Genomic DNA, 21,990 nt, shown 5'->3' with positions numbered 1-21,990 from the left:
CAGCACTGTTTGTATTTTAAGAAAGGTAATAAAATACGGCATCTGTCCAAATAAAGCTGCCTAAGGGTGTTAAAACTACTCTGAAAACATACATGTGGTCCCATTCCTGGTAGTATTTAAAGTGGCCAAATTACTAGTGCAGAGATAAAATCAGTAGATTTCCACATTGGATTTGGGAAACAAATGATTTATTGATTTAATGCGATCTGGGTAAAATAACTGTGTAAATCTTACGCAATTTGGCCACAGCAAAATCTGTGTAGTAAATCCCACAAATTACAGCCTAGGAAAAAAAGTGTTGTTTTGTTTTTTTTTTTTAAACAGGAGAGGCAGATTCAATTCTCAACAGCCTTTGTTAAAGTCTTTGTTTTGATTACTTTCAATTATCAAATGAAACTCCAAATTATTTGTCTTTTCCTCAGCTTTAAATACTGCTTTTTAGCTTAGTAAAAGAGAATGCAAGAAAAATAGCCTTTTCAAAATGTTGACAATTTTCTTGGAGCTCATGAATTAAATAAGCTCTTGTACCTAAAGCTTTTACCAAAAATGCCCTCAAGTGTGGAAAGTCAGGGTTTTTTTCTTCACATGGAAGATAAACACTTAAAAGCATTATTATCATGAGTAACTTGGCTTGGAATTTCTTTACAGGGGAGATGGTAAAGCCTTAAGTACTTCTTGACAGAATCACTGTAAGATGAAGGTTAAAGGACCAGAAGGCTGAATGACAAACAAGCATCTAGCCTAACCTCCTTATACAGACTATAAAGACCTTCAGAAATAATTTCTCCAATTCTTACCTTAGTAAAAACCCACCAATGCCCTTTTCTATTAGCAATACTCACAGCATGTCAATACCCATTTCCACTCTACATTGTTATATTGGAAAGATAAATCATAGAATCATAGAATAGTCAGGGCTGGAAAGGACCTTAAGATCATCTAGTTCCAACCCCCCTGTCATGGGCAGGGACACCTCACACTAAACCATATCACCCAAGGCTTTGTCCAACCTGGACTTGAACACTGCCAGGGATGGAGCATTCACAATTTCCCTGGGCAACTCATTCCAGTGCCTCACCACCCTTACAGTAAAGAACTTCCTCCCCATATGCAATCTAAACTTCCCCTGTTTAACCCGTTACCCCTTGTCCTGTCACCACAGTCCTTAATGAATAATCCATCCCCAGCATCCCTAAAGCCCCCTTCCAATCATCTTGCTAATTTTTTTTAAATTACATTTTTGCACATTGTTTTGTTAACTAGAATATTAGGCAGTGCACAAAATACACAATTTTACATTCTTACATGTTTTATATTGCTTCTAGTGCAAATAACAGACAAAAGTTTTCAGGGAAAACCCCACTATTTTCTCCTTTATGAAGAGGAGCTCTGCCATGCAAACAGCCTTCGTACCATAGTACTTGAAATTTAGGTACTTCCATTCCAATTATGTGTTATTTCAAGTACAGAAACAGTTTAACTGGGACCTAAAGAAAGTGGTAAAAAATAAATGCCCAACAAAACAAAGCCCCAGATAACATTTGTGATGAATTTGTAAATAAAACTCTTGAAGGAGCTAATATCATGCATATATGTTCTACAATTTACCATTTTAAGTAGTCTTACAACTTTCTATTCTTTCAGTAGATAAACTAAAGGAAGTCAACACTATTTAATAGTAACAAGCACAATGAATTTTTGGAAAAGGCTTATAAAAACCTGACTAAGACATAAACCAACTCAAGATGGAAATATGAGTCAGCTATCATCATTCTGTACCCTTAGCCAGCAAATTCCAGGGTGAAATTGGATACCGTTTCAATCACATGCAGAAATCGTAAGGGGAGCAGGGGTAGGGAGGTGACCATGCCCTCCATACTCGGCACTGGTGAGGCCACACCTCGAATGCTGTGTTCGATTCTGGGCCCCTCACTACTGAGATGCTGGAGCAGGTCCAGAGAAGGGCAACAAAGCTGGTGAAGGGTCTGGAAAACAAGACTGATGAGGAACAGCTGAGGTAACTGGGGTTGTTTAGCCTGGAGCAGAGAAGGCTCAGGGGGACCTTATCATTCTCTACAACTACTTGGAAGGAGGTTGTAGTGAGAGGGGTGTTGGTCTCTTCTCCCAAGTAACAAGCTAAAGGAGAGAAAAAGGCCTCAGGTTGAACTGGTGGTGGTGTTTAGATTGGATATTAGCAAAAATTTTGTCACTGAAAGTGTTGTCAAGCATTGGAACAGGCTACCCAGGGAAATGGTTGACTCACCATCCCTGGAGGTATTTAAAAGATGTGTAGATGGGACATGGTTTAGGGGTGGACTTGGTAGTGCTAGGTTAATGGTTGAATTCAATGATCTTAAAAGTCTTTTCCAACCTAAATGATTCCATAATTCTATAATCACAATACTGGGATGAACAGCAAGTCATAGTTTCTACTGGATATAAAATGTCCCCAACAGTATCATAACTGCACATTTGTAATTCCTTGCTAAAACCAAGTCTTTTAGCAATAGCCAATATGACGGTATGAATTTAATTTTATTAAAGCTGTCATCTCCAGCACAGTCTATAAGTCACGCTATATGAAGGACAGATCAGTACATCAAAAATCTACCTTGAACTTATGATACAGTCAGAACTTTCACAACAACAATACAAGCTTGTACCACTGTAAAAATGCAAAAAATTACATCTGATTGGTCTATAAAAGTCTGCCACCTTTAAGGATTAGTATCTTTTCACAAAACTACCATAATTAATATTACCTGCTAGATTAAGCTACAAATTTTAGATATTTGGTTACTCCTGAATTTGAGAAAATGGCTATATATAAGATTGGGAAACAATATCTCCCAGCCTGTAAAAAGTACTTAAGTAAGTACTTTTTACTACAAGTTCTACAAATCATTGTCTAAAAATCTGCTCTAAAACCGGCTTTTTTATATGTCAAAGTTGTCATTTGGGGCCAAATGATCTTGAACAATTTATGTGCGAAATCTTTACATACTTAATCTTTCAGCTTTAGCATTTGTTGAGAACAAAAAGAAATGCCTTAGTTTATTGTTAACTTAGTGAAGCACATACGAGCACTATTCTTATTTTAAATGTATTTCAAATTGCAGCCTTCAGTGACAACTAATTCTTAAACACATCAAAATGGAATACACATTGTCACAAAATCTCGTCACAAAATGTGACAAAGATTCAAACTGACAGATTAATAAATTGTCATAGAACTTGAGTAATTAAACAAATGCACTTGCTGTTTAAATGTTAGTCATGTATACGCAAAACACATTTCAGAGCAGCAGTGACATCTGTGATCCCTGCTGAGAAAAGACAACCATCAGAAAATTTCTCTGTGATTAATCATACGCTCAGGAGTAACCTAATATTTAGGTACTTCATTCTGCTCTATCTTCTCTATTGAGAACACATTACCAATCCTGCTCCGATTCCTCCTCATTTTCTGCTACTACCACTCCAGTCAGTTCTCCACTGTGAGCCTGCATCTCCTTTTTGTGGCTAACAACTATAGCTGTTCCCAGCAGGGAATGCATATTTTGCTTCCCATCTGGCATGTCTCAATTACTTGGAAGATGCTGTTAGTGTTTAAGTAGGGATTACAGTAAGAACCATCACTGTTTAACGATGTAACTTGTTCACAGTCATAAGTAAGTAATTTTTATGGACAAGAACCCTCTACCTTCAGAGCCCAAAGGACTGCTACAATCAGAACACTTAAAGCACAGCACCAATTAGTTGATAGTCCTTTCATTATCATGTACTAAATAAAAAAAATACATTTCAACTTTTGAAAGTCTAAAGAATGGCGGGGGGGAAGAAAAGAAGTAGTGCTATAAGCAAGAATAGAATATAAAGTTGCACATGATAAAATCTTACTAAAAATCAGAAGTAATCCATGATGCTGCATAAGTATGTACAAATGGAGTAGCATTCACAATTTTCTTTATTTATTTTTTTATAGAACCATGTTTAATGATGACCACATTTGGCTTTGTTCTCTTGCTCCTCTCACTAAAATGCACTTCAAACCATTTTAAATATCAACCGGTTCATGACACAGTAATTCTGTGGGCAAATGAAGCAGCTATTTTATGATCAATCACAGTTTACAAAGCAGTTTACTGTAGTCCCAAGAAAGGTCCAGAGTAGTTTCACAGTCACATACAAAGAATAAGATCTGCAACTATGACCCACATTGCAAACCCTACAAAGAGATTTTGACATTTGACAGCAGCCCAAGTTTTGATGTAAAAGCAATAACTTTGGCTAGGCTTCACTCTAAAATATACCATAATGGGATAAAGGATGATTTTACATGGTTTGAGAGAAGCCAGTAACTGTTTTCTCTATCTGTAGTATGCATTTCACTGTTCTCTGTTCCTACAGATACAGAAATAGAAATGTGTTATTTTCCATGTAAGACTGATGTAATTAGATGTGATCTCTATGCAGGAATAATATTTTTTCCACAGATCTTTTTTCATTTTAAAATGAAGTAAATGGCTTCTAATTCTAAGAAAAAATATTATAGGAAAAATAGTTTTTATAGCCAGCTCCACTGCAGATATTAGTCCTATTTATTCTACAAATACGACAAACTCGATGTAAGAAATAACAGGGCTACTAAATGCAGGAAAGGCTATACAATTTGGCTTTTGCATTTACATTTTGATCTCCTACACTAGAACATGTGGTGTTTCCAATAAGCTAATACCTGACACAAGCTGCAAAGACTAGTAGTACATGGTAATTTGATCCACTACCTGCTACTCCAGCCTCTAGGCTGGAAATTCATTCAGAAAACACATTCCAGTTTCCAGTCCAGCAAAGGGTGCTAAATTATCCATGAGACTGAGTCCTCTCATTCCTCATTCCACTAACAGGAAAGGGGATGAACAACTGTCCCCTGATCCTTTGAGGGCTGCGTTATCAATTCACCTTGATTTGATATTTTTTAGACACAAGCTGAGAATAAGATTCAAGATGATTCTGTACTTAAGAGCTGTCATGAGTTGAAGTAGATAAAGTACTTTTTGTGGAACTGGAAGTTTGAAAGCTTCATACAAATGCTATTGTCTGTCAATATGTATTTCACATGCTGAAAGTACATTCGGAGCTCCTTCTTAGATTTCCCCAGAAAACTGAGAGAATTGTTTTTTTCTGAGGAATATTTTGAATTATCTGATAAACTATTTCAGCAGTGGAAGATAGGAATTTTTGGAAACTAAAGACTGTGTGAAAATCTCCTGAGCTGAAAGAAACTGTACAGGACAGAATGTGAAGAGGAAATGAGCCTAGAGGACAGACAATAGTTTGAAGCATCTTTGCTATTGTGTGTTTACTGTGTTTTCTTTATCGTGTCTTTTTAAGGTGATTTGAAAAGGGCAAGTGCAATATAAACTGAAAATTCAAGTTTTCCTACATTTGGCTCACACCAGCAATGTTTCCCAAGAGAGAGAAAATACCCATGTCTCCTATAAGGCAAGATTTTCTCATTTTTTAACAACTATAAGGGGGCAGACAAGGCTAATGAGGCTTCAGAATGAGCATTCCAATACTATTACAGGAAAAGACAGCAAAGGGAAAATAAAAAGTAGTGTAACAACAATATTTTCCATGAGGTGTCAGCAGAAGTATCTGAACGCATTGCTAAAGCCTCGTAAACACTTAAACATTTTTTTCAGGCTGCAAGTAGTCACAGAAGAACACATGTCACGTGTGCAATGTAAATAACCTTTCATAGCTCATCTTTTAGATGCTCAGTTCTCCAACTGACTTTACTGCTCACTTCCTCCTTCCCTCTCCAACCTTCACATGCACTATTGGAATTCTGTGCTGCTCTTGTCTCTTTGCCTCCCTCCCCTAGACAGCTCTAAAAGGTAACTGATGTTCAGTTTGCTAGCTTTAGTTACCAGTTCCCTGTAACCTGGAAAAAAAAACTCATGTCCCACGTCTTTCATGTCGAATATTCACATAATTAAAGAGTATTCAAATTTATCCAATGTCTCCTAGGACCACTGGGAATTTAATGGTGAACTCTCATTTCATGAGAATGAAATAGGATAAGTGATGGATGTATCACAGAGTAAGCAGGTATTGCATGGACAGTCAGAATAACCAAGAATAAGTTGCTCTTCATAAATAAGGTTGACAGATTTATGAAGCAGAACATGATACTTAGTAATGTGCTTTTGTATTTTCACTACATGATTTTATATTTATTGTCCAGTAAGATGCATGATACTCTAAACCTTAAATATATGTATAAATGTGGTTAGATTCTATATAAGAAAATGACAGGATTAGAAAGGGTTCAATAAATAACTTCAGTCTTGATAAATAGCCTGAGCATTTATGTGTTTCCTGGTTATCCACTAAAGACTGTTGAACATACATTTTCAAGATAATCATTACGCTTGAAAACAAATTAAAGAAGCATGAAGTCTATTACATGGAAGGGATTACAATTGCAGTACAATCTGGAAAATGAGTTCATATGAGATTTTTCCATAGCGATATTTCAACTAGCTAACATTTCACCGGGACAAAACCATATTTTAATACAAGACAGAAAGACTCATAAGCTTCCATTTCAGGTTTCATTTCAAGTTTAACTGCATTCCTGGATGAGAGCATTCAGAAGTTAGCAAATGGGTACCACAAAAAAAAAGGAAAGAAAAAAAAAAGCAAATTCAGCATCTTCTATGGGTCAAACTTCAGCTTACGATAACAAAGGTCAGTTGTCTCCCATTTATTAAGTCTCACACTTGAATTTATTTTGATGGCAGTTACAGTAACATATGGCTGACTTTGGAGGACTATTGGTTAAATTCTTAAATATCAACTCTGCATCTTGATCAGCTGGAATGCAGAGCTACCAGTAGGAATGCAGAGATTGCACAGGTAGCTCCCAGTTCATTTTCTTCTGAAGTTTAACGTACAACATCAATGGCAAATTTTATATTCTTGATGAAAATGTGAAGCGGAAATGTCAAGCTACATGGATCAACAAATCGATCAGTCCTGCATGTGAACAGATCTCCACAGCAAACAGTAGCTCCTCAGCACAGAATAAAAGTTTATATGACATAGTTACTTGAAAAAAAGTCACTTATTTCCTTCTTAAACATACACCCAAATGGCAGCATCATATATTTTCCTCTGGGTATTTTTCTCTATGTGAGAAAATATTTAATTCATAGACAAGTCCTTCTAAAATAGAGCCACTTCCATTGCAAACTAAGAAAATCGTATGGGTGCCAACAGAAATACGTCAACTTACTCACCTGCATTGGAGCCTGTCAAGTTGTAACGTGCGTTCAGCTTTTTAATGATATTTTCATGGATCTGATACCAGTCACTCTCTGTGTTGCACCTAGAAAAATGATAACTTTCTTAACTCTGAAATAGGAACACAAGTTTTTCAAACCAGCTTCACAACCTATCTCTAAACAAAGCCTCTTTTGTTCATAAAACTAGTAACACAATAGGAGCTAATAAAGCCCCATGAAACTGCCTGTCTCAATAGAAAGAGAGTGCTCTTACCATTTGTGCTTGACAAAGGCACCCTAGAAATATCTGCTTCATATCGCAAAGGGTGAGAGAAAGATATGAGCAATTATGCTCAGGAAGTCAGCCATGACCAACTTCATCATCTGTATAGATCTAACCTTCATCTCTAAACCACACAGAAATCTATCCTGTGACACTCAGGAGGAGACACAGGACTCAGAGCTGGTCTTAGCAGACAGAAAAATCTGTGTTGTATGCTTCAAAGTTACTTAAAACAGGATGTGATCTTCAGGAGGTAATCACTGAAAGAGCAAACGGCATTTCAGTATACATGTAGAAAATAACTGCTTTTCCATAAGGAAAAACTGACCATGTTCTAATGATCATTTTTCATAGGTTAGACTAGAGTTGGTCTTAGCATCAAGCATTTCTTCTTCCATTGTTTTTGTCAGTTTAAAACAAACAGCCAAGATTGCAAAAAAAAAAAAAACTAGAAAAGAAATGAATAATATCATAGGCAGAAAAATCTAACTATTTGTTAACCAATAACAAGCACTTATTTTACTTTAATGTCCTGGGAGTCTACAAAAGAGCCTGCCCACATGTACATTGTCACACTAAATTACTTTTCTGCAGCTCTTGATTCCAGCAGCTCTAATTCAGCACAGAGGTATACAGAGGAGAGAAGAAAGGCTACCTGAAAGAATTGTGCCTTCAAGGTTTGAGTGTTAACACTGGGAGGGGCAGAACTTCCTCATGTGCATGACAATATGTGCCCCAGTTCTACATGCTTAGAATAGATCCCTCTACAAAATGGTTCCTTCTATGATGTCGAAGATCAGCAGGAAATTACAGGCACTGTGTTGCTACAACCAGACAAATAGAACTTTTTTCCAATTACTATCAGCTATTCATTTTAAAATCTGTTTTTGATTTTTCACTCTCCAGCACTCACTGCTTTCTACACCTTTGTTATTCCCATGATATAATTGCTTCATTTCACAAAAAGATACTCTGCCTACTTTCTTGTGTAGTTATAAAGTACCTCCACTGGCTGCCTAGGCAGCACAAGGAATTTTAAAAAGTCCTAAAAGCACTTCTTATTGCTATAAAAAGAGAGCTCCAGAAACGCTTACAGGGATGTGAAAAATGCTGAAACATACACAGGGATCTAAAAGGATGTATTTATAAAGTGGGATAATATTAAAGATAAAGGGTACATCTGTAGAACTAACCAAAATGTCCAAACTGTGACCAAAAAAGCCCCACAAATTAGCCACTATACCTTTTTGGAACAGAGAAGGAGCTACAGCTATTTATTTGCACCACATTTAACACCATTGCTTCTGATGCAAACTGACTTTAAGTTACTTACAAAAATAAAGAAAAAAGCATTCATTACATGTATACTTTTAAGATGAGGTCATCCTTTGAATCTCCTGCCAGCAAATCTGCAATACTGAGGACTGCACAGCCAAAGGGCCGCCTATATTGTACGTTGCAGGCATTTTTCTTTTCTCCAGCTCCCATTCGTCCTGCCAAACAAAATATATATTTGATGCATAATGCATGTAATTGTCTCTCTTAAAAACACAAAAGCGACACTGACAGCAATCCAGCTTAGTATGGTGAAAGGCCTGAGTAGATGATGTCAAGAGTACTCATTGCAAAGCCAGTCTGTCTTTATACTATGTTAGGATAGCAACTGGTACGAGAAGTCCACTAAATATGTGATGATCTTGAAAGGTCTCAGATCAGAGGTACTGCTCACACTCGCATGACCTCCACTCAACAAACACATTTCTGATAGCCAGTAATAGCACACTCATGACATCATCAAATCTAATTTAGAGTTCAGACATGACTGAGTGTTCAAAATTTGCTGTTCAATAAGAATTGTTTTACTGTGTTTGCTGGTAACCATGATTTACATGACAGGTGTTGTGATGGAGCCATTACAATTTAATAATCAAGTGCTGCTTCCAAAGAGGCAACTGGCTAGCAAGGGGATAATCGACCAGCTGCAGAAAAATGAAGTAGAGATGGAACACAGGGAGGAAAGATGACAAAGGGCAGAAGAGCAATTTATGATAAGGAAAGAAAGAAGGCAGCCAAGGAAAAGAGATTTCAAACAAAATATTTTTCCTAGCCTTTTCTATTTGATTTAAATATAATGGATCAATCTTCTCATTGTGTTCCTGGCATTTGAAACTGCTCTTTCTAAGCATTTTATTCAATTGTGCACAGGCAGCTATGTATCTTTCCCAACAAGTCTTAATTTCTGACAAGAAAAGCCTGTGGTTGCAGTCGCTGCAGGGCAATGCCTACTCCAAATATTCCTCTGCATCATAGCATCTAGAAGAGTAATTGTTAATTTTCACACCATGCAGCATACAAATCTTATTTTAAATTCTTAATATTTCAGCGGTTCATTTATAAACTTGACTGAGAATATATATGAAAACTACACAATAGGAAAAATTCCAGACCTTATTCTTCTTTAGAGCATTTATCTTTACCAAATATACTTACATCAGAGTTTATTATACCTTTTCCGAATCCTTGCCAATAAAACCAAAACATGGTATTTTGATATTCTGTCGAAACACTAAAACAGCATGAAAATGCCAGGAAAAATTATTCCTCAAAGCCATAAAATAGTGTTTACTTTATAACAAGTTTTTTCTGAACTCAGCACAAATTAAAGCAACTATATTTCAAACCAGAATATCTTTTAAAAAGGAAGAAAAGTTATACTTAGTACTGCACTGATGCAACTAGAGACAGTTTCAAAGAAAACAGTATAGCTAAGAGGTCAGAAGCAGACACTAAGATTACTGTTTCACATCAGTACAGCCCAGAGGATAACTTCTTAAAATAAACACCTAACACAAATGTACACTCCTCTTTTGCTTTGTTCTAGAAGACTGGATATCTGTCTGTAGCATCAGGGATTAAAATTACTGAGACTTTCTCTCTCCTGATTTTTAAAGGGGTTAAGTAGAAGACAAAATTAATCTGAACAATTTCAGATATGCATCACTAATTAAGTACATTAAATTTCCAGGCAAGTTTTTCTGTGAACAAAGGATGCTTGAAATTACTCTTTTTGGAACAAGAATGGGATCCCCAGTGACAACTCCATCATCTTAACACAGTTCATATTTGATACTTTCATTTTGTTATGTGACAGTATCGAAATATCCTGCATCTAACCTCAGTTATCATTACACTTGAAAAATAACACACAAAAAAATGCTGAGTAATCAAAATCATTTTTTCTATCAAAAAACAGGTGGTTTTTTTTCCCCCAAGAAAATATTTAAAGGCCTTACTAATCTAACAAATCCCAGAGATGATCCTACACAGTTTTTCTTTATTTATTGTCATGACTAAAAAAATTAAGATTTCTACTCACAATTATACCTACCTATTCGGATAATGTGCACAGTGATATAAATGTCCTTCCTGAGTTCACTGCTACCCAAATCCTGCGCAAGATCAGAACCTCATTATTTCTGAATCATGATTAAAATGTGACATTTAAAGAGATCTTTACACACTGCTTTTACTGCCAGTGAAAGTGATAAACGAACAGCAAGTTCATTTATACAGCATTAAGAAATCATCCCTTTAACACTTTAAATTGGCGGTCATGCATACAAACCAACTGTCTTAAAATGTCATGGGCTAGAATATGCTGTAATGCAGCAAAATCAGTGGGAGGATACAGAAAACTTACTGCATATCTTGAACAGCAGCAATACATTTGTACAATTCCAAGTAAGATTCAGTAAAGAAAGTAAGAACGTGAAAGTGAGAGTGGTGCACATTCTAAGAAAAAAGTGTAAAAAAAGCACATGGAAGAAAACTAACTGGTCCTTCTTACAGGAAGGACTGGTATGTACACCCACATTGAAGTTTAGATGAGTGTCCACCTATTGCCAGAAAACATTCAAGTTGAGAGGTCAGCAATATATTTCAACCAGTGTTTACAGATGATGTTCATTACACTGTACAAGCTCAGGGAGCAGTTCTGAATCCCACAGAGAATAGCAATTTAATTCAGCTTCTATTTTCAATACTACAAAGATTGAGAATAGGAAGAACTTACCACAAAGAGAGAACAGTGCCTTTCAGGCTTTTCTGGACATTTTGGCAAACCATTTCTATTCAGTCTTAAAAAAAACCTTTCACTGTAAGAAAAAAATTATGACAGATCTGTTGAACAACACTTCTGCAAAGTACATCTCATTTGGATCTTAATACCAGATGCAACCTTCCTCAAGATATAAAAGAATGAAACTTTTCCTTTTTAAAAGTTTCAGCCTTATCAATAAAAATAGGGAAAGACTAGTGAAGGGTGGTGATTTACTTAATCACCTACCAAAATTACTAAAAGCTTAATATAAAATAGAATAATGCTTGTCATTTGGAAGAATGATATTGTATATCCTAGTACACAGAGAAACACAAGCAATATAATCCATTTATCCTAGGACCGAAATTAGATGTGCAGTATGTTGGTACCGATTCTTGCTAAAAAATGTCAACATTGCCATGCTTGTATTCAACCAACATTCTTTTTCATAGATGGGAAGATAATCCTAAGGGACATTTTTCCTACTTAATCCTATCAAAATATACCACCAGAGTGCACTGACATTAGCAGTCTTGTAAAATTTCTGGAAGCTCCATTAGGGCAAATTTCATTTTCAGAATTCTGTTTTGCAATCTACTGTGGAGTGTTAAATGAGGTAAGTACTAATATTGCTATAAGGGAGATACAGAGATTTCTTATTTCAGGATAGAAGAGGGCATAATACCCCACTGAAAGAGAAATGACTTTTTGAAACATTCCTGTTTGATAGTAGGTCCATTATGAATAACCTCTGAGCAAACTTGGCAATACATGCATGGGAAGTTCATGAAAAAAACAAACAAACAAAAACAAAAAACAAGCCAACCCCAAAACAAAAATAAAGCAAACTTTCCATGCTTTGGATAATTTTCTCCAAGATACAGCCTCATAGGAAATGTAATAGTCATATTTCTGCAGTCAAAGATTTGGAAAATGGGAAAAGCAAAGAAGCCAGAAGTGTCATTATATATGTTTCTCTTCACCCCTTCAGTGGCCAGACATTTGAGCCTGGATGCCCTGTGATGTTCAAATGAGAAGCAAAACTTCAAAGTGTAACTAGGTTTTTCTCAGCTGTATCCACCTCTTCTGCTTATACCAGAGGCTAAACATGGTTTACCACTGTTCTGTATCGTCCACAGCTTTTTAAAATGCAGTTGGAAAATCACTAGGAATATGTTGGATAAGATCCAAGTCAACAGAGACTAATTAAATCTTCATTACACCAACATTTGCCTTGTAGAAAATCTGCATCGATCATTTATGAAATCAGTCATTCACATTGAAAGGGACCTCAGAAGGCCTCAGAGTTCAACCTCCTGCTCAGCGCAGGGTCAGCTATAAGGTCAGATTAGCTTGCTCAGAGCTTTAGCCAGTTGGATCTTGAAAACCTTCAGTTACAGAGACCACACAGCCACTCTTGGAAAAAAACATTCTAGTGTCTAACTGTCCTCAATTTCTTCTTTATATCCAGATGGACCTTCTCCTATTTCGATTTACATATGTTATCTCTCATTACCCCACCATGCACCATTGATGTTATTGATCTTGTAGGTACACACAGGTAACTTAGCTACCCTCAAAACTGCTGCTTCTCCAGGCTGAACAAGCCCCACTCCCCCAGCCTGGCCTCTCAGAGCTCATGCACAGTGTGAGGCCTTTTGCTGCCTCACTTCAGTTCAGTTCAGAGCACGTTTCTTAAGAGCTACACATGAGGAATGCTTAATTTTTTTTTTTTACGTGCCAGGTATCCAGGCTGAACCTACAAACACTTATACTTTTTCACTGTGGTTATTTGAAAACATTTGTGCGATCCTCAGCTATGTAGCTTTTTGATCAGACAGCATAAAAGGCAGAACCTAAGAACAGTAGAGCTGAACTCAAATACCTCAAAGTGCATGAAATGGTACTTTCTCAGAAACTGTGTTTTATGACACAGCCAACTTCTGCAGCTTAGGTCTCCATGGAAACTTTAAAATTGGGTTTTAAAGACTGTTTGTGCGAGTATATTTTTACAGAGAAACAAGCTGGTATTTTGATGTTGATGCAAAAATGGTTTTCAAAATAATTCTTCCCTTTCATTTAGATTTAGCTCATTTGAAGTCTTGGAAAATACAGTAAAAATTGGAGAGCTTTTGTTTATAGGTGTCACAAATTTATTGTACATTGAGCAAGAACTAATATTTATATTACCAAAGTAGCTGAAGGTTTAGGACTCCATTATGTCGGGAATTGTGCAAAACTGAATAAAAAGAACAAAGTATTTGTTCTAGCAGTAACAATATAGCTTCTGTGCACTGAAGCCTGCAGTGCACTGGCATGCCAAATAGAAGTTTGCCTAATACAAGGTTATTCTGCATTTCACCATCATATCTTCAGTCTGTAGAACTACTTAAGAGTAATACATGTGTACTCACTACCTTTTTTGTCTTTAAAGCAATCACTAGACCTGTGGGTTCAAAATAAAATGCCATTCAACAAGAAACTGTCCTGCTGTGAATAATGTATCTTCACAGTTTACCTATGAACTGGCAAATACCGAATTTGACTAGGAGCATATTATACATTTATTGAAGATTACATTCTGAAGAAACAAAGGCACGTCTTTTGAAAGACTCCTACTCACTATCCACTATGATATGAATTTTTTCAAGCTCTGCTTATACTCACAGATCATAAGATTATTATTCACAACACAATTAAAAGCCAAGGACTTTTGTCATGCCACAAAGAAATGCACTGATTGCACATGTGCACATGTAATGGTTATGCAGATCTAATATCCTCATTTGAATTTGAAATTTTGTTTGACTGGAGCATAGGACCCAGTGGTGATGGGTCTGAATACAACAAACACAAAAGGCAAAAATCTTAACACTTGTTCAGTGTTTCGATTTTTTTTTTCTTGAAACATATCACAATACCACTGAACGTATCAACATTACCAGGGAGCAAATGCAAGCAGTCAGACTTTTGAGATTATGAGAAAAAAATGGCAATGTTTTATCTAAGTACACAGAGCATGTGCATTTATACACCATTTCTGTGGATTTCTATACAGGCAAACAGGTTAGAAAACAGTTGAGGAAAGTAAACAGCTTTCCTATAACAAAATAGACAGAATTCCCAGGATATGAAAGCTTGGCTTCAAACAGCAGCAAAAACTCCAGAGGGTTAAATCTAGCTCTAGTATCTTACTGCACAGCAGTTTTTTCAGCAGTTACACACATGCATATATGGCAAACACACACAGCAATACCCCAAAGCAGAAATACATTCCTTTTGTATTTAGAAGATTTTATTCTAGTTTAGACTGCAATGAATTTTTTGTGAGCACCAATCTTACCACTTAAACATGCTGTACACACTTAAACTCTGCTGTCTTCCCACTGAAAATAAGGAAATAACTAATGCTGGAGAGATTAATTTAAGAAGGTCAACAAGGGATTTTTGTACTGTAACATCCCATGTATTAGTGAAGTAACAATGTGTTCCACTTAAAAGAAATGCAGCCACAGTCTGTTCTATTTTCATAAGTGACCCCCCTATTTCCTTACTATTAGCAAGAAAATGTTACCAGTCACATCTTCCCAGTCTAAGACAGATTGCTTGTTCCATGATTTATAAACACACTATCAGAAAAAATGAACCAGCCAGATTTATACCACATGGCAAATTCATGTGGTAAAGCTATGTCATTAAATAGTCACAGTTCTCCGTACAGCTTCATCTTCAGACATCTTTACAAATACTCTCTACTTAAATATACATTACAGTGATTTCTAAAGCAAATAGGAGAGATAACAAGAGAATACTGCCACATAATTCATCAGATCAAATTTATCACATACCAGAATACCATTAATGGACATTCATTAAGAACTTGAATCTGGTTTGACTTCATTCACAGCTAAAGGCTCATTGACTTCATAACCCCAAGATCAGATGCAAAATGTTATCCTCATACTCGGTGAAATGCAGAGAAATGTGGTACAACATGTCATAAGTTAGTGAAGTGAAGATAATAAAGCCTTGAAAGTATCTTTGTCATCAGAGGATAACTGATACATGTGCCAATATGTCTTAGCAGTACAAGCTGTTTCACAGTAAGTCAGTACCTGTATTTTATCTCTGCTATGCTCTTATGAAAACCATATCCAAATTTCTAACTGTAAGATAAGTGCAATGAGTAAAGGGGGAGAGAAAAGGCAGAATGAGTACTATAAAAATGTCAGCCAATCAGATCAGATCAAAGATCAAAGCATTAACACTAACAAAAATAAATGAAACAAGACAATTTTATAATGATGTAGCAATTATCTTCAAGCTGACAACATGAAGGGAGAAGAAGAACACTATTTTCAAATGCTAGTTTTATGCTGAGAAGCCAAATTCCCCTCTGTTAGCTGTACAGTTAATAAAAAGGGGAAAGCAGACAGAGAGATGGGAGGGAGGTGAACTAAAACAGATGCATGCAGCTACATCAAGCTCCTGCTCTCATTTCCTACCTATTAATTGACGACAGCCTTGAAGAAACTCATTTTTATGGCACTCTATTATTTTAGATATTTGCACCTTTATATTAAGAGAAAGGTGGCATCACATTTCCTGAAGAGTTAGGAAGTGCTAATCTTACATCATTTTTTGTGAGCCAAGGGAAGACAATAGAGCTTTAAAAGACAGTATACTGGAATCTATCAGCAGGTATATGCAACTAAAGAAACAACATAGACCAGAAGCTCTCACTAATAGTGGGCTAAGTCTGCCACCAAGGATAAACATTTTGCAGCGCAGAATTATCAGTGCACAGACCTACAGATCCTTTAAGCTGAATTACAGTCTTGATTGTTATCCTAGTCACTGACTGAGGTAACAGCATGGATACAAGCAGATTTGCTGTATCTTTTCCCAAAGATGGAAATTAAACTTGAAGAGAATAGGAGTTATTGGTAAAAGTGAAGAGAAACAACAGCATTTAAGAAAATTCCCCTCCTTCCAACAGCACCTGGGCTCCTACAAACTCATCACCATCTGGGGATTTACAAACAGCAAGGCTAGTTTTTTGTGCTGACACTAACATGTCTTTTGCTGGTAGCCAATGTGACCGCAACGTGCTGCCAGCAAGACGATCGGTAAACCTACTGGTGGTGAATATACCTCTTCACTACCTAAGTCTGTCACAAACACATCATGGTTGGTGCACATACCACTATTCTAACACTGCATTCTTCTCTGAATGTAACTAATTGTGTAAGCTCCACCAGCTGCAAGACACGTCACCTCTTGCAGTGCTTTCATCACTGGAATCAAAACCAATTATTTCTCCTATTACTTTTCAATATTTACAATACGAACAATAACAAAGTTATTTGTTAATGCAGATGACCTGATCAATACCACAGGTTCCTCTTGCTTTGGCTGGTCTGTCTGCTTTAAAAAAGCATCTATCTACACAAGATCAGATCAAAGATCTAAATTAGCTAGCACCCTTACTCCAACCATCACAGGCAGAAGATACTTGAGAAAGTAGATAGCTAGGTATATTTGTTTCACTGAATATGGATACATCATGAAATACAACTGATTTCTAACACATCTGGCAACAACCCCTCTGTACTTGTTGATTTGACAGCATATGACAGATATGATTAAAACTAGGCTCTGTCTCCCCATAAAATATAAACCCAAACCCTTTCAAAAGCGCTTTCTTGCTAGCCTATGCTTGTGCTTTTTAAAAGAAACTTATTCCTACCATATCCACCTCATTTTACTTATCCACAAATGTAGTTATTTTGCTGCAAAGTCACATGCAGCAGCTCCTGTACAGCTGCTGAATAGGAAAGTCTAGGCAGTCAGGCCAAAGCAAACAGACTTGCTAAAATGCCAACTCCTCAAAAAATACTTGGAATACTTACCCTGAAGTAAAATGTTATTATCCTTAAATACTAACCATTCTTGAATTGCAAGAGCAATTTATCAAAAAATTTTCATTGATAACAGCAAACTACACAGCATTACACAAATTCAGGTTAAATAAATGAGTTGTAAAAATGTGGTTTAACCCCAGCTGGCAACTAAGCCCAGTGGATGGGTGAGAGAATCAGAAAAGCAAAAATGAGAAAACTCATTCATTGAGATAAACACAGCTTAACAGGTAAAGTAAAAGCTGTGCATACAAGCAAAGCAAAACAAGGAATTAATTCACCACTTCCAATCAGCAGGCAGGTGTTCAGCCATCTCCAGGACAGCAGGGCTCCATCGCACATATCGGTTACTTGGGGAGAGAAATGCTATCACCCTGAGCAGCTCCCTTTCCTTCTTCCCCCAGCTTTATATGCTGAGCATAATGTCATGAGACACAGAACATCCCTTTGGCCAGTTGAGGTCAGCTGTCCTGGCTGTGTCCCCTCCCAACTTGCACATCCCCAGCCTGCTTGCTGGTGGGGTGGTGTGAGAGGCAGAAAAGGCCTTGACACTGTGAAAGCACTGCTCAGCAGTAATTAAAACATCCCTGTGTTATCAACACTGATTTCAGCATAAATCAAAACCATAGCCCCCTACTAGCAGCTATGAAGAAAATTAACACTGTCCCAGCCAAAACCAGCACAAAAAGGAGTATTATTAAAGAATCTAGAACCTTTTAAAGCTGGATAAACCCTTCTAGTCATCTGGCATTGAAGAGCGATATAAATCTGTAGAAAAGACATTTACTAGTACAGAAACTACCACAAGGCCAAAACATTTGTCAGAGAGGTGCAGCTGTGTCAAACATTCTTTTCATGCACATTCTTCCCACTACATAAATCATGGCTGCTTATACCGTTGCTGTTAATGAATATGTAAAACTGAGCTACTTAAAATTATTGTGAGGGATAAATAAAATATATTTTTGCTATTGTTATCTGAAAGCTATATAAACAAATAAATGCTAATACATACAAAGGAGAGAGCATATAGATCTCGTTGTTCACATTATGCTCCTGTAAAGAGTTTCTAAATCCAGAACAGTTTTCATGTCAAAGCCACATTCAGGAAAAGAGGGAAAAAAACCAACAAACCAATTCCTCACACCGTAAGGTAAGCAGCCTGAATGCTCATGGGGTACCTAAAGAGGCTCCAGTTCCAACATTTGATTACTGTATGTTGAGTACTTTATGAGTCAAGCTATTAGTTACAGTGAGTGTATCTTTTACTCTACTTTTGGAGCTGGTTTGCTTTGTAAAACAACAAATTACAATGTAATTAATAGGGCACACTGACTGGGGCAGTGCTTTAGTGGTCTCCTCTGATGTGCAGGAACAGCGCAGTAAGCAGGACAAGTCAGTATTCTCAAGCAAAAGGTATTACTCACTTGAGGCACATCCTTCACATTTCCAGTCTGACTGGGACCAAGAAACAACTTTTTAGCTAATCTCCTCTGACTATACCTACTCCTGATTTTTTTCTCATCCAGGATCCAAGCAGAGAACAAGCCCTATGATTTTTACTACTTCGCTGCTCCTGCCAAGAAAAGGCTGATTATGTATGTCCTGACTATACTCCTGCATGTAGGAATTTTTTTTTCTCACAATGAATCACAGGAAAAAATTAGACACATTTTCTGAAAGTGTGCTTTTGAAGTTCCTGGAGCTTCAGGCTTCTCTTTTAAACTGCTTTTTATAACCCGGTATTTACCTCCAGTTAAAATCACACCAAATACATTTTTGTTCACAAGGGCAATCTACCACTTGTCTTAAACAAAGGCAATAACAAAATAATTAAGCCTTATATATTGAATGTATGTATCTCAATATAAAGGATAAAGGCTTATAATAAGTGGAAGCAAGGACAGGAAGCATGGGAAGAGTTCAGGGATGTTGTCTGGGAAGCTAGGGACCAGGTTAGGAAAGATAAGGCCCAGTTAGAATTAAACTTAGCTAGAGGTAATAAAGATAACAGGAGGGGATTCTACAGGTATGTAGCAAATAAAAAACAGACGAGGGAAAACGTAGGGCCCCTCAGGAAGCTCTCAGGAGAACTGGCTACACAGGATTTGGAGAAGACTGAGGTTCTGAATGACTTCTTTGCCTTGGTCTTCACTGGCAAAGGCTCTGACCAAACCACCCAAGTCTTGGAAGGCAGACCCAGGGACTGTGAGAATGAAGACATTGCGCCCACTGTAGGGCAGGAACTGGTTCGAGACCATCTTAAAAATCTGAATGTGCACAAGTCCATGGGTCCTGATGAGATCCATCCACGGGTCCTGAAGGAGCTGGTGAATGAAGTTGCTAAGCTGCTGGTCATCATATTTGAGAAATCATGGCAGTCAGGTGAAGTTCCCAATGACTGGAAAAAGGGAAATATAACCCCCATTTTCAAGAAGGGGAACATGGATGACCCAGGGAATTACAGACCAGTCAGTCTCACCTCTGTGCCTGGCAAAATCTTGGAGCAGATTCTCCTGGATGGCATGCTAAGGCACATGAAAATCAACAAGGTGCTTGGTGACAGCCAGCATGGCTTCACTAAGGGGAAATCCTGCCTGACCAATTTGGTGGCCTTCTATGATGGGGCTACAGAAGTGATGGACAGGGGTAGAGCAGTTGATGTCATCTACCTGGACAAAAGCGTTCGACACTGTCCCACACAACATCCTTGTCTCTAAATTGGAGCGACATCAATTTGATGGATGGGCCATTGGGTGGATAAAGAACTGGCTGGATGGCCGCACACAAAGAGTTGTGGTCAATGGCTTAATGTCCAGCTGGAGACCAGTAATGAGTGGCATCCCTCAGGGATCAGTGTTGGGACCAGTCTTGTTTAACATCTTTGTCGCTGATATGGACAGTGGGATTGAGTGTGCCCTCAGCAAGTTTGCCAATGACACCAAGCTGTGTGGTTCGGTTGACAGGCTGGAGGAAAGGAATGCCATCCAGAGGGACCTTGACACACTTGTGAGGTGGGCTGATGCCAACCTCATGAAGTTTAACCATGACAAGTGCAAGGTCCTACACCTGCGTCAGAGCAATCCCAGGCACAGCTACAGGTTGGGCAAAGAAGAGATTCAGAGCAGCCCTGCTGAGAAGGACTTGGGGGGCTATGGGTCGATGAGAAAATGAACATGAGCCAGCTTCAGTGTGCACTCGCAGCCCAGAAAGCAAACCGTATCCTGGGCTGCATCAAAAGAAGCATGACCAGCAGGTCCTGCCCCTCTACTCTGCTCTTGTGAGACCTCACCTGGAGTATTGTGTGCAGTTCTGGTGTCCTCAACAGAAAAAGGACATGGAACTGTTGGAACAAGTCCAGAGAAGGGCCACAAGGATGATCAGGGGACTGGAGCACCTCCCGTATGAAGACAGGCTGAGAAAGTTGGGGCTGTTCAGCCTAGAGAAGAGAAGGCTGTGTGGAGACCTCATAGCAGCCTTCCAGTATCTGAAGGGGGCCTATAGGGATGCTGGGGAGGGACTCTTCATTAGGGACTGTAGTGATAGGACAAGGGGTAAGGGGTTCAAACTTAAACAGGGGAAGTTTAGATTGGATACAAGGAGGAAATTCTTTCCTGTTAGGGTGGTGAGGCACTGGAACAGGTTGCCCAGGGATGTTGTGAATGCTCCATCCCTGGCAGTGTTCAAGGCCAAGTTGGACGAGGCCTTGCATGATATGATTTAGCGTAAGGTGTCCATGCCCACGGCAGGGGGCTGGAACTTGATGATCTTAAGGTCCTTTCCAACCCTAACTATTCTATGATTCTATAATTTATTTTTTTTTAATTGGCAACCACATTCATAAATACATATACCAAATCACCTATCTAAAGAGGTATTTTTATTCCAAATACATAAAGACTGTTAATAAACCTGTGCCTGTTCTCTTGCCCAGGTGACCTTTATGTTTCCTTCTAGGTGTTTCAACCATCCTGCTAAAATCAGGATTATCTCCTCAATGAGCACGAAGTAAATAAAATCAGGCTGCTTTTGGTTTAGCTTGTTTCTGAGGAGACACCTAACAGGGTAATAAGTGACTAAACTACAATGGAGGAGTCTTAAAGGAATCTGCTAGCCAGGGAAACCAAGATGTTTCATCTCCCCTGCATCTATAACGTATATATATGCATTGATTTCATATAATTCACTGTAGCGCACTTTTAGTACTTTGCAAGAGGAAACACTTTTGTGCATGTTGCACAGGAAATTGAAAATAACACTGAGATACCCTATGCTGTGGTCCCGTAAAAGTGCAGATTATGTTTTGTGGAAATACTATGAAGGAAAAGTAGCCCTGATCTACTTTACTGCTGCTGGTTCCCACAGGTTGCTCTATCAGAAACCCTGCTAGCT

General features: G+C 37.8%; 1 protein-coding gene across 2 annotated transcripts in view; it reads right to left on the bottom strand.

Moving 5' to 3' along the window:
• Positions 1-21,990, bottom strand: part of DOCK4 (dedicator of cytokinesis 4) — a 242,056-nt gene that overhangs the window by 107,797 nt on the left and 112,269 nt on the right. For both annotated transcript variants that reach the window (XM_061467701.1, XM_061467700.1), the window contains 4 exons: positions 11,651-11,732; positions 10,967-11,027; positions 8,939-9,071; positions 7,311-7,399 (listed from right to left, as the gene is read on the bottom strand). In XM_061467701.1, the coding sequence (XP_061323685.1) occupies positions 7,311-7,399; positions 8,939-9,071; positions 10,967-11,027; positions 11,651-11,732 (365 nt within the window). The remainder of the gene's footprint in view (positions 1-7,310; positions 7,400-8,938; positions 9,072-10,966; positions 11,028-11,650; positions 11,733-21,990) is intronic.

Source organism: Pezoporus flaviventris, unplaced genomic scaffold, assembly GCF_033815535.1.
Source record: "Pezoporus flaviventris isolate CSIRO_AGI_PZ_B2104156 unplaced genomic scaffold, CSIRO_AGI_Pfla_v1 ptg000045l, whole genome shotgun sequence".
Classification (NCBI taxonomy): domain Eukaryota; kingdom Metazoa; phylum Chordata; class Aves; order Psittaciformes; family Psittacidae; genus Pezoporus; species Pezoporus flaviventris.
The sequence above is the reverse complement of the archived record's forward strand: the minus strand, read 5'-3'. Positions and strand labels throughout refer to the sequence as shown.